Source organism: Leptosomus discolor, chromosome 3 (assembly GCF_034619465.1).
Source record: "Leptosomus discolor isolate bLepDis1 chromosome 3, bLepDis1.hap2, whole genome shotgun sequence".
NCBI classification, from domain to species: Eukaryota; Metazoa; Chordata; class Aves; order Leptosomiformes; family Leptosomidae; genus Leptosomus; species Leptosomus discolor.
This window is the reverse complement of record NC_141393.1, coordinates 39249536-39263627: the sequence shown is the minus strand read 5'-3', so window position 1 is coordinate 39263627 and position 14092 is coordinate 39249536. Positions and strand designations below refer to the sequence as shown.

The 14092-nt window shown below is 40.5% G+C and overlaps 1 protein-coding gene across 1 annotated transcript in view; it reads left to right on the top strand.

The window, feature by feature from the left end:
* COX16 (cytochrome c oxidase assembly factor COX16) overlaps window positions 1-13721 on the top strand; it is a 52677-nt gene extending 38956 nt beyond the window's left edge. The window contains exon 4 of the mRNA XM_086463634.1: window positions 13328-13721. Within this exon, the coding sequence (XP_086319760.1) occupies window positions 13328-13444 (117 nt within the window). The 3' untranslated portion in view covers window positions 13445-13721. The remainder of the gene's footprint in view (window positions 1-13327) is intronic.
* The last annotated feature ends 371 nt before the right edge of the window (window positions 13722-14092 follow it).

Below are 14092 nucleotides of genomic sequence, written 5' to 3'. Positions count from 1 at the left end.
TATATCTGCAGCTGTTACTGAGGATACCAAGCCAGCTCTTTTGAAGCATGGTTGCCTGATGAATGCAAATGTCCATTGACCCTCCCTAAGAATTTTAAAAATACCTTGTTGTCCTTACAGAAATGTCCATATTGAATATATACTGAATTCTTTCAGAATGTCATAATTTCTGCTACACGCATACACCTTTATGGGCAAAAGATAAAGACATTTCCAATATTTCAAACGTGCTGAAGTCTGCATTTTGGGTGGTGGTGGTAATGAAAAAAATTGTAATTGCAGGTTTAATCAATTTACCGTGAGGAAATTAACATAAAGACGTTTTCTCACCTTCTAATTTACTAAATTATATCTTCTCAAATGATACAAAATTTCCTTTATTTCAAATAGCAGTATTTCTGGCCAGGAGACTATCTTGAGGAAGAAAGAATTTGCATGTGTAATTCATACTGCATTTCTTGAATCTCAAATCTGTTAATAATGCCATTTATCTTGTGCCTTGGGACATGCCAGAGGAGCAAGCTACCTTTGCATGCATTCTCTGTTGTTTATGCATTCCTTTCACACACTTGTGTGTCCTCATATGGCCAATTAGTCCTTGCTGCTCCCCTTTACCTAATAAATCATGGCTCTGTCCACTGGTGACACTAGTACTAATGTGAATGTAGTTCTGCTGCTGAGCTGAGCCTTGTAGAACACACTGTAAAAAATGTCAAGTGTTTGACCTGTGACAAAAGCCTAGAGTATTTTATCTGAAAGCACAAAAATATTGTTTGAAAGAGAGGGATAAAAAACTGATTAATGTGATGAGTGAAAAACATTCTTGTGGATGTTTAACAGTCATAGTACATTCCTTTTCACTGGTTTAAATGGAATTGCAAAATAACATTTCTTATTTTAGCACTTGGTTTTTGTACTTCTGTGAAATTAATGGTGTAATACACACTAAAAAATCCGGCCTCAGTCACTTATATCAGACACCAAAATAAAGAATTTTTGTTTAGGGTTTTTCAAGCAAATAAAAAAGTCTTTAACATTTTACAATGGAAGAATCAGTCAAGTTTTAATAAAATGTGTGATATCCAATAGGAACCAATGGCAATTGAAGGCAGAGGAAAAAAACACAGCAATAAATTAAAAATGTGAAGGATTGCTATGGAAGCAGTAAATGAGAAGTTATAAAGCAGAGAAGATTGATAAAAGATACAAAGGACATCCAAGAGTTGTCCGATTAGTAAGCTGACAAGGATATGAGTAAGGGCGTGGTTTTGCAGCAAACTAAGAATAAAATAATGAGGATGTAAAATCATGAGTAACCATATTGGCAAAGTAGCAACATTCAAAATATATATTTGTATTTCTTTTAGAGAAAAAAATCCTTTGTATTCAAATCAGAAGAGACAAGGGATGTACTTCTAAACCTCTTAATAACCGAACAAGATGTTGTTTAATGTCTATTAGAATGTGATGTTTTATAGCTGAGTTTGAAGAAAATAGTTGGAAGACTTCAATGGCTGCTGAAAATCTCAGTGTGGGGATGATGTTTCTCTGGGCATCATCACTGGTCAGGAAGGTGGTATTTTTAAATTTTCTGTGAGATTTGGGATGTATCTGGGCAGTACTGAGTACTTTTTTCAGTGATACGGAAGAAAGGGTTGGTATTGGGCCTGGTGCTGTTTAACATCTTTGTCGGCAATATGGACAGTGGGATTGAGTGCTGACGACACCAAGCTGTGTGGTGCAGTCAACACGCTGGAAGGAAAGGATGCCGTCGAGAGGGACCTTGACAGGCTGGAGGGATGGGCTCATGCAAACCTCATGAAGTTCAACAAGGCCAAGTGCAAGGTCCTGCCCCTGGGTCGGGGCAATCCCAAGCCCAGATACAGGCGGGGCAATGACTGGATCAAGAGCAGCCCTGTGGAGAAGGACTTGGGGGTGCTGGTGGATGAAAGAGTGAATGTGAGCCAGCAATGTGTGCTCGCAGCCCAGAGAGCCAATCGCATCCTGGGCTGCATTAAGAGAAGCGTGGCCAGCAGGTCGAGGGAGGGGATTCTATCCCTCTGCTCTGCTCTGGTGAGACCCCACCTGCAGTGCTGCATCCAGCTCTGGGGCCGCCCCCAGCACAAGAAAGACATGGACCTGTTGGAGAGAGTCCAGAGGAGGGCCATGAAGATGCTCAGGGGGCTGGAGCACCTCCCCGGTGAGGACAGGCTGAGAAAGTTGGGGTTGTTCAGCCTGGAGAAGAGGAGGCTCCATGGAGACCTTCTAGCGGCCTTCCAGTACTTAAAGGGGGCCTGCAGGAAAGGAGGGGAGGGACTCTCAATCAGGGGTGATAGTGATAGGATGAGGGGTAACAGTTTCAAACTGAAAGAGGGGAGATTTAGATTAGGTATTAGGAAGAAGTTCTTCACTGTGAGGATGCTGAGACACTGGAAGAGCTTGCCCAGAGAAGCTGTAGCTGCCCCCTCCCTGGCAGTGTTCAAGGCCAGGCTGGATGGGGCTTTGAGCAACCTGGTCTGGTGGAAGGTGTCCCTGCCCATGGCAGGGGGTTGGAACTGGATGATCTTTAAGGTCCCTTCCAACACAAACCATTCTGTGATTCTGTGATTCTGTAATTGTAAAATCGTTACTGATGTGCAAGTGACACAGAAGTATTGAAATAGTAAAAGTATGGCAAGACAGGGACAGGGAGCTGTTGGTATTACTTGGTAAGCTGGGCCCATTAAATCAGCGAAGTACCTTTTAAAGTAGCTGAAGTTATTTGTTTTAGAAACTGGAAATGTGGGTGAGAGTGGACTGCATTATAGAAAGCAGCAACTCTGGAGAAGATTTAGGAGTTGGTGAATGAGTAATTCAGATTGATCTTCTACTGTGATGCTGTGGCACAAAGACCTAATTCAGTCTATGAATATAAACAGGAATGGTAGGTGGTAGGAAGAGGTGATTTTACTTCTGAGTGTGGCACTGATGAGGCTAGTACTAAAGTACTGGATCTACTTCTAGTGTCCGTGTTTTGAACAGGGCTTTAAAAATCGGATAGGTTGCAGAACAGCCTGAATATATTAACTTAGGGCTCAAGAAGATGCCTTAAAAGAAACTTATAAGATCAGAGTCTTTTTAAAGGTACAGAAAGGAATGTTAGTTATATATAAATACCTTCATAAGAAGAAAGTACTAGCTATTGAAGATTATCTTTTATTGCAGGAAAGATACTAAAATTAGAAGGTCCATTATTAATAGATGGGGACATAATTTGAACACAACAGCAAGAAAAATGGGTTCTCTGTCTTTCAGAATATCAAAATGGTCAAACTTTTAAAAGTTTTCCTTCAACTGATTGCAAGCTATTGGACTGAGCATGGGATAAGTGAGGGAATATGCTGGTCTGCGAATAGGCAGAGAACACTGCTTTCTTGACTTAAAGTATATTGCTTATTGCTGAGGCCAATTGTATGAGGTTTAACAAGGCCAACTGCTGGGTCCTGCACTGTGCAGTGCTACAGGCTTGGGGATGAGTGGCTGGAAAGCTGCCCGGCAGAAAAGGACCTGGGGATGCTGGTCGACAGCTAGCTGATCATGAGCCAGCAGTGTGCCCAGGTGGGCAAGAAGGCCAACACCATCCTGGCCTGTATCAGGAATAGTGTGGCCAGCAGGAGTAGGGAGGTGATCGTGCCCCTGTACTCGGCACTGGTGAGGCCGCACCTCGAGTACTGTGTGCAGTTTTGGGCCCCTCACTACGAGAAGGACATTGAGGTGCTGGAGTGTGTCCAGAGAAGGGCAACGAAGCTGGTGAAGGGTCTGGAGAAGAGGTCTTGTGAGGAGCGACTGAGGGAACTGGGGTTGTTCAGCCTGGAGAAGAGAAGGCTGAGGGGAGACCTTATCGCTCTCTACAGCTTCCTGAAAGGAGGTTGTAGGTCTCTTCTCCCAAGTGACAAGCGATAGGACAAGAGGAAACAGCCTCAAATTGCACCAGAGGAGGTTTAGGTTGGATATTAGGAAAAATTTCTTTACTGAAAGAGTAGTCAAACATTGGAATAGGCTGCCCAGGGAAGTGGTGGAGTCACCGTCCCTGGAGGTGTTCAAAAAACGTGTAGATGTGGCACTTGCAGACATAGTTTAGTAGGCATGGTGGTGTTGGGTTGACAGTTGGACTTGATGATCTCAGAGGTGTTTTCCAACCTAATGATTCTATGATTCTATATTAATATTCGGCAGTTTTTGTTCCTCATATTGTGAAAAATTACAGAAGGTCAGCATTAGCTCTGGACAGAAGTTGTGCGACTTTCCTGAGAATTACAGCACAAGTATTGAAATTGCAGTATTAAAATGTTTATTCGAGACAGTTCAAAAAATTAAAGCAGGTATATGGACAGGTGGCTTGGGAACATAACCTGTGTATTTACTGTCTTAAGAGTAAAAGAAGAAATTGAATAAGCTCTTCTAAAAAAGGTTCAAGCCACTTAATACTCATTTGGCTTGACTTTGGGGATTGTAGCGCCAGCTGAATGGATGAAACTTTATTTTTCAGGAAGGGACAGTGTAGTAACATAGTAATTTATAGTATCAAATAGATGCATCAAAGGGTGTGGACATGAGGACTACTCTAGAAGGAAGGTAACTCCTGAATGCCAGTAACTGAAATCTGCAAACATCTTGTTGCTGCCGTTATCAGTACCAGAGGATTACCAATTTTGTTGTTTAAGAATTAACAGATTAGTGTATGGAATTGAATTGCCTCAGTGTCTGTGAAGATACTAGTGGCTAAATACCTTGAGGTGTTTGAGAGATTATGAAGATGTTGAGAAAAAATTCCTCCATAGCGTCTGTTGGGACACTAATGAGGTTGAGATGTTGTTCTTTCCCCCTTTAATCACTCCATCCCTTACACGCTCTCTTCTTTGTTGCTGCATTGTCCAGCCTAGCTGTTAGATTCCAACTGTCCTCCATGTTCTGTCTGGGATGAGTGGAGTTTCTTGTGTTTCAGTTTATTCACATGTAAAATGGTCTTGAGAGTCTTCATCAGGATGTTTTATAGAGAAGGACAAAGTGGTGTTTGTTTATTATTAATGGAAACTGCAATGGGAAAGGATTTTAGTTAAAATAGTTCATGCTAGGCATTCTATTAGGAGTGGATATACAGTCCATAGCCAAGTTATAGTTTTCTCCTTGTCTTCTTGACAGCTCAAAAGTGCTGTAGTTCAAAGTGTGATCAGAGAAACATGAGAAGGTGGGATTTGGTGATGAATATGGTACAGGAAGAGTTCTGGTGGAAAAGCCTTCTTGCGGGAAGAAAGACAGTTAGCCTCCAGAGGAAAGTTCACAGGGTATTGCTTTTTACTGGTCATATTTCTGGAATTCATCTCTATTAATTAGTCCTGTGTGCTTGTTGGCTGGGATGGAGTTAATTTTCTTCCCAGTAGCTAGTATGGAGCTATGGTTTGAGTTTGTGCTGAAAACAGCGTTGATAATACAGAGATGTTTTCATTATTGCTGAGCAGTGCTGACACAGAGCCAAGGCCTTTTCTGCTCCTCACGCCACCCCACCAGCAAGTGGGCTGGGGGTGCACAAGGAGTAGGGAGGGGACACAGCCGGAAGAGCTGACCCCAACTGACCAAAGGGGTATCCCACACTATATGACATCATGCTCAGCGTGTAAAGCTAGGGAAGAAGAAGGAGAGGGGGATGTTTGGAGTGATGCCGTTTGTCTTCCCAAGTACCCCAGGAAGTTAACAGTGCAGTCAGACAGCAGACGTGATCGGCACATACGAACACCTGTTAGAAGTAATCTCTTCTCCTCTCCCTTTGTCCTCTCTCCAATATAGAATCCTTTGTACCTGCTTGCACTCCCTGTATGCTTTTTTTTAATCCCAGAGGAACTGACCGACTCTTGCCATGTTAGGGCCAACACTTTGTTGTCTCAGTCACCAAAAAAAAAAAAAAAGTTTGAGTGAGGAAAATGGCATCCACGCAGCATGGCTGAATTCATTCATTTATTGTCCTAAGGGATGCTGCTAGCTTCTACCAGGCAGTACTGGAAACATTTTCTTATGCAGCTGACTAGGTGGAAATGTTAAGCACTTCTGTCATACTAATGGGCCCCCAGTGGGGAATTGCTAGCTCTTTGGTATGAAATACCTCTGAAGTAACTGTTGTATAGTGTATTGGAATGTAGCTACACAGCTGAGGCTGTAAACATTCCTCTCATTTTCTGCCTCTGAAGACAATACAGCAAAACAGATAGTTTTGAAGGAAACTTTTGTCTCAGCAACCAGGCAAGGTGGGTTTTTGCAAGAATGTTCTCCTGTTTGTTTTGCTTAGGTTTTTTCTTTTTCTTTTTCTTTGTCTTTTTCTTCTTTTTTTTGGCCAATTTCATAAAAACTATCTGGAATATTCTGTGACTGCCAGGTGATGCCCACGTGGCCACTCAGGCTAAATTCGAAATACTTTAAAGATTGTTACACAATTCTTGCATGTTCTTTGCTTCTCAGATTATTGTACCTATCTTTATTTAATGCTCAGACTGTACTGTACCAATGTTCTTTGCAGTAGCGAGTTACTGTCAGGGAGTGGGTCATTGATTTATTCATGAGTTGTGTGTGTACTGTACATTCAGCATTATTGCTGAGAAGTAGCTTTACTGCCATTGGCCATATAGTGGGGGACTAACACCCCTATTACTATCTTCGTCAAGTAGGCGGGGGATGTTAGCCACAGAGAAGGAACAGGAGGATTTTTTTTTTCCTATGAGAAATTTGCCCAACAGTACAAATTAGACAGTAGGCATTGAAGTCACTGCAAAAACTATTTATAGCTGAAAGGACTGAGATTGCTATGTTAACATTTAGCCAAAACCATAGCTTCTACACAGAGGAAAGCGTTCTGCTTCAGCATAGAAAACGACAAGCAAGTTCTGGAAGAGACGAGTGGAAAATCAGCAGGAAAGTGTAGATAAGAAACAAAAGTCCTAAACTACACTAACTCTGTGTGAACGTTACCTGAACTAACTAGATAACTAACAGGATAGAGGAGCAGCATGTGAGAGGCAGAAGATTTAACTCACCAGTTCAGAAGGATATGACTACTTAATAAGGTTGACAGCTGATTTGAAGGAGTGGGGTTACTTTAAGGTAGTTATTTAATGGCCTGGATTTAAGTTTAATTTGACATTATTGTCATAAACCTTCTCTAGTTGTTTCTTTTCTTATGCCCACACACTTCTCTTAGTAGTTTCATAGTGGCAACTGATCATTTCTTGTTGTAATCTCTTAGCCCGTTACTGTGATATTCATCACAGCTTTTTCCTCTCACATAAGTAACCTGTAAAAACTTATTTTTCAGATCTCTTCAGAAGGAAAAACACCATGCATGACTCATGGGTCTAATATATTTTGATCCTCATACATCTTTTTTTTTTTTTTTTTTGATTAAAGTATCTTTTTATCATTATTAGAAGGAAATACTGTGCCAAATTTTATATATACAATGTAAAAAAAATCATAGTCTTAGCAAGATGTTTGAAATAAACCTTCTCTGTTGTGTCAGGAGGCTTTTGTGGGTTCCAGACAGGGACGTGCTGGGGAAATCCATATGCTCTTCCTACCAGCCACAGAACTGTCGTTTTTCGTTCTTACTGCACTGTAAAAGATCACAGAAAAGATCCCTCTGGCCAATCTCACCTTTGTATAGTTGAAAAAGATCCTGCAAACATCCCAAAAGTCTGTCCCTGGCTGCTCCTTTTTCAGAAGCTTGTGCTGCGATAACTAGGACATAACTTTACAAAGTTTAACATGATACAAAGTTGGCAAGATCAAGCTTTCAAAGTTGGGAAATGCCTTGGTCCTATTAACTTGGCTTGGTCTCCCAAGCTGTAACTTCAGAGATGAACCTTAATAAGCAGCCCTTCTCTTTCTAGGGCACATTAAGCATAGCTTGCTAGAACTCCCGTATACAAGGGAAATTAAAACTATCCTAAATGTACTTCATTGCTTAATTAAAAGTGGAATTTGCTGAATTTTGGATGTTTGGTCTTGAAGGTGTACTGTTGCGCTCATGCTATTCTTTATGTTGGATGTTTCAAAGTTTCATTTTTTGATCAAGAAAAGGAGATTAAGTTGGAAGTCAATAACCCATGCAGGAGCTCTTTTGACTTTAGCTATAGAGCTTTTGAATCCTTTGGACCGAGGAGTCCATCTTGGGTGATCTGCAGGTATAGTGCATAAATGGCACTGGGTTATCCTCTGATATTAGTGAGGTTTTTATGACATTCTTTGTTTCAAGAAGGGAAACTGCTTCTCAGTTAGGAGGAAATTAGGCCTCCTAACTCCTAGATAGAAGTTTGTCTGCCTAGTGTTATTTTCCTTTATTTTAAAATTTCAAGGCTGTGTAATCATGTAGTTTTAACTAAGTGCTGTAATGGTTTGGTTCGCTGAGTAATTTGTATCATGATAGCATCTTCATACAAAACTATGAGAGCACGCTGCGAACATTAATTAAACTCTGTGACACCTCTGAGATGGAGGCAAGTCCTGTTCTCATCCTTCAAATTGGGAAAATGATGCACAGACAAGTTGGTGGTGCAATTCCTCAATACACATCTTTTACATGTAGCCATTTAAAGATGTTTCAGTTCTCTCTCCACCCAATGATTCCTTCAGCTGTGCCAGTTCAAGTGTTTGCATAGTCTTATGCTTAAATGCATTCATAAAAAGTATGTGTTTTCCTAATCTATTACATTTTTCTGATTGGGGCACAGCCCCACGTAGTGTTGAATTGGCATGATTAAAGGGAAAGAGTCTCTTAAACCAGCTCACCGTAGGTTAATTAATTGTGCCATAGGTGAGTGGTATTGGATCCCACTGAAGTAAGCAACAAAACCTCTGTTGATTTCGTCATTGTGGTTTTTGCCAGTTTTCAGCAAAGCCAAAGAAAGAAGCAGCTCTCTGGATGCTTACATGCAAAAAACCCTCCCTATTTCTTTCCTTAATGAACAAACCCCCTTTATTCTGGCCATAGCGTGCTGCTTGCTGACTCGCTTGTATACTAATAACATAAAAACTAAACATTTGCTAAAATGGAAAAAATACTTCTTCTTAATCTGAGGATTGAATCACTGATCACAGGCTATTAAATCACAGATTATTGAATCACTAATTGCAGATATTAAATTATACCACGTGCTAAACAAAGTAGGTAACGCCAAGTTTATATCAAGAAAATAAGATGTCAAAAAGGTGGCTCTGGGAAAGAGTTGTTAAAAAACCCAGTAAGGCTGTGTCAGCATGAAGATAAAGTTAAGATTTTTCAGTCACACACAACAGCAGATTCAGTGTTAGCCTTAAATCTGTACCTCTGCATCTGTACGTCATCATAATGTTCCTCAATGTATCTTTTATGGTCGTCAGGCTGTTTTGACACCCTTGCAAAACCAGACTGGTTTAATGCATTGCTTTCACTGCGTCTTTCAGCCATGAGGATATTCTTCCGTGGCTCGTCTTTTATCTGCAAATGGGTTTGCTTACTATAATGATGGGAAATAATTGTGTCTCTGAATTAGAGCAATTTCTTTCGATGGTGCTCATCATAGAATTTATTGCATCAAGCTGTAAAGTAAGCAGGATTTCCTTATCCCTCCTTTCACATGTGGGAAGCAGAGACCAAAGCCAAACATTTTTTGCAAGTGACCACCTTGAATTAACTCAGACTGAGCAGCAGTAGCTCTAAATTAATTTCTGCAGATTTCAGTTTGTTTATTGTGGCATGAAAGCTACCCTGTAAGAGTAGAATTCAAACTCTTTTTTTAAAACTTTGTTTTATTTTAGGGCTGACAAAGGATTGTGGCTTTTCCTTAATGTCAAGCCAGGCATTTGAACAGCAATTAACAAGTGAAGGTGTCTTTATATCTTTAGTACCTTTGTGCCAGGCAAGCTGTTTAACGAAGGTCTTAAAAGTCAAGTGTGTGGCAAACAGTTGAACATGGGGTTTTTTTGTTCACTGTGCATGTCTGCATAGCTGCATTTTTTTTATTCCTTGAATTTACAGCTTCTGTCAGCCCTTTACTTTTAAGAGGCAGTTTAGCTGATTTAGGAAGTGGATCAGTAGATATAATGGACTACGCTGATGTCACTTTTAACAGCTAATTTTCAATATTCTTTGTGCTACTTGAGACAAGCAGGAAAAGTGTTGCTGGTCTGATATGGTTACATTTCATTGTAGTCTCCAATGATGGACTATTTAGTACGCTTGAATTGGGAGAGAAAGCTTTTTTGGTGTTTAGACTGCGAGTTCATATGGATTTCAATTTAGTAAAAGCTGGAAGTAGTTTACCATCTTTATGTGACGTTTCCATGAAGTTAGATGGGTAAAAAGAAAAAAGAAATAAAATAAGAAATTAAAAAGACCCAGCCAGTTAGAATGAAAGAGGTTGACTTCATCTGAGCACAGAACTAGCTGCTTGCCTGCATTCTCACTGTACAGCTCCAGCAGTCTGAAGGAGCTGTGTAACTTTGCTGCTTGTGCTGCACCTAATCGATAGAAGGACTGTCAGTTTGGTCTTATTCTCAGCACTAAGATTAATTTAAAGTGTAGCTGTGTACATCTCTTCAGCCTACATCTAATGTGGCCATTTATTCTGGGGTGATACTGTTATAAGAATAATGAAAACATCTGTGTATTATTAACACTGTTTTCAGCACAGATCCAAAACATAGCCCCCTACTAGCTACTGTGAAGAAAATGAACTCTGTCCCAGTCAAAACCAGCACACAGAACTATTTTAATAGAGATGAATTCTGGAAATAAGACCGGTAAAAAACAATACCCTGTGAACTTTCCTCTGGAGGCTTGTGAAAATAGTTACACAGTAGAAAAGCATTGCAGAACAGATTTTTGGGTCCCCTTTCACCAGTGATATTCCTCCTTCTGCTTATCCACGTGCAATAGGAGTCCTCTATTCTTTCAAAACTTGATAGCATCAGTTTAGAAAATCAGATTGTCTAATCATGCTGCCTTCTGGTGACTGAGCTGGCCTGTCCCGAAAACTACTATGTTTTGCAGATACTGTCATGTGCCAGTAAGGAAGCTGCTTTCTTCTTGAATTGCAGCAAGGGTCAAACACAGTCTTTATACATGACATAAAATATTAATGATCTCTGTAAATATAATGAGAATAAAGAATAAAAACACAGTCTCTCTATGTATTCATTAGAATCTTTAATTCTTTATGTTTTAATTGACAAAAACTAACTGTCAATAGATCTTATCTGTTCTGTATTTTGAGGCAATGTCATTTACTGTACATAACCCTTGGTTGTTTTATTCTGTCAGTATATCACAGTGTGTTTTCTAGGTACCTGTAAGCTTTCCATTGGAAACTGCCAAAATACTTTCTTGTACTGGTTTGTTTAGATTGTACGGTTTTGAAATATTTCCTGTTTTGGACAGACCTCCTCTCTGGAAAGCCTTTGTGACATTTCAGGGGCAGATTAATATGAACTTTTGGTGAAGATCTCCAATACACATGTCTCTTTTGATAGACTTGTTTATGTAGCCTATCTTTAGATAGTGCAGGTTTTGTTGTATATATTTTAAATGTTGGTTGTTGTTCACGCTTTGGGAGCTGAGCACCTTTAGGAGTAGTTTAGATCCTCGCAGCTGCGTGGTACCTTTGTGCTTAAGCGTGCTTCCCTTCTATTAAAGCACAAGGGCTTTTTCAGTGTAGTTTCCTCGAAGCTTCCCTTAGAATCAGATGTTAAATTCTGAATTTGCAATTGGAGTGGATAGTCGCTGCTGCATGGGATGATGGGTACCTTCCCTCCTTCTCCCTTCTTCCATGTCAGCTCAGATCCCTTCCAGTTGAAATGAAGTACTGGCTAATCATAAGATGTATAAAGTAGTGAAGACAATTCTTCAGAAAGGCGTATGCTAACTCCACTGCCTAAAAAATCCAATTATTCCTACCTTGTGAAATTCTGCTGTGTTTGTGCGTGTGTTCTCATATATCTTCTGTTGAATGTTGCCTAATTTCTTTTGATACCTGACTAACCTCATTGCAATTTCCTCAATTGTAGAAGCGGCGAAAAACTTTTACATAACATGAACTAATAGCAGCAGGTCTGTTCTGTTCTAGCTATTGAATTATTCTGTGACTATTATTTGAGTCCTTCAGTATTTGCCATTTATTTGGCTGATTGATGGCAGGCAGATTAGACTGCAGGCTTAGGGCAGGGTTAAACATTTTCTGGTGTATTTTTACAGCATTTGCTGAGATGAAGCCCTGATCACAAATCAGAGATTTAAATCCCACTGCAGTATGTATCATTAATGGTATGCAGTATTGCCCGTTTCAGTAGCATGCAGAATAGCCCTGTTTCTGGCAGTGGTGCAGACCCCCTCCTCAGTCTCCTGTTGTCAGAGCCCCATCCTGTTTGATGTACCGCTCCAGACTGCAGGCTGGTATGTGAGACTTGAGGGCTGTGTCTGCTGGGAAGGGACTTACATGTCTCTGCCAGTAGGACTGTGAGGATGCAGTACATGCTTGTCATCTTCGACTACAGCGCTTGGTGGGTGAGGTCAGGAGGGCACCTGTTCTTAATTTTTGTGTGCCACTAAGGCTAGATAAATACTGCAGTCACTGGTACTTCTGGGTAGGGATGATGGGAATAGTCAAGGAGGTAATTAAAATCTAAGTGGCTTTTAAGCATCATTGTTTGGCCAGTTAGCGTATCTCACGTACGACTTAGTGAGAGACCTATCTGTGATGGCTGGGTGCCATGAGAAACTGGGCAGCAGAAAGCATCACATACCTCTCTCGAGTTAAACCCACATGGATTGAAGGGGATTGCACTGTTACTGTCTCTCTTTGTGCTAGATAATTCATCTCTTCCAGTATGCATTGTTTCTGTGCTGACAGGATACTTCAGGTCACTAATTACTAATCTTCTGTTTGAGCTATACCAATGCTTATCACTCCTACTACTTCAGCACTTGTCAGACTTGCAGTTGAAGAACAGATTTGGAAAACAAGTTGAGAGAAGAAAGAAAAAGTGAATACAAGATATCTTCAGTTGTGTTCAGATGCTCTGTCCTACATGTTATTTATCTTGATAAGCAGATGCAGTAATGCCCACTCTAGTCATTACGTAGCTGTATGGATAACTCCCAAATTTTTTTTCCTTGTTGTTGAACTTCTCTTGCAGGGTAGATGAAAGTTCATCAACCCAATAATGATACTGAGTTTCTTGTACAAAAAAGAAAACCATTTGGAATAATATGTACTTGAAATCGTGGGACTGTCAAGGTGATGCTGTTATTTTTGCTGTTTGTTTGCAGAAGCTGGAAAAGTCTGACTTGGATAACTGGGAGAACATTAGAGGACCCCGTCTGTGGGAAGATTCCAGGACTGTTCAGAAGCAACGGCGGGAGGCTCTCCGTCTTAAGACAGAGTGACTGAGCAAGCCTACTTTGGTGCCTCTGGAAGAAAAGAAAAAAAGGAAAAAAGTCTCAGGCTGGACTGTCTTATTTTTCAGTCTAGTGTCAGGAACAGACGTGGGAGGGGGGGACTGCACTGAGCAATTCATGCCGGTGTCTATATAAGCAGCTGTGAGATCAATCCAAAAGGCATTGTATTATATATGAAGCTCTTTGTTTGCATCCATTTGCACAGAGTTCCACAGGCTGTATATATGAATTCTCAATTAAAAAAATAGCTGATTATTCTACTGAATAGCCCATTGTTTTTCAATCCCTGTCGTTCAAAACTGAGATGCTTCAGCAAGGAATAGCATTTCATGAGTCACTTGTCAGTACCAGAAGTTGTCGTCCTAATGAGAACAGTGCTGTCATCTAGGTGTGTGTGACCAGGTAAATGCTGCTTCAAGGAGCCCCTGCGTGACTTCAGGCTCTTAAGCTTGGAAGGAGCTCCACAGGCACATGAGCTGTTCAGAATAGTGAGTCCATTTTTGCTAAATAATATTCTTGTGTTTCATTTCCAGGAGCTTGACTGTACAGAGGCATATATAGAGTGTCAGCTGGTAATTGGTCAAATAACATTCGTTTAGCTGCAGTTAGATTTTTGTGGTTAGTTTATTGATACCC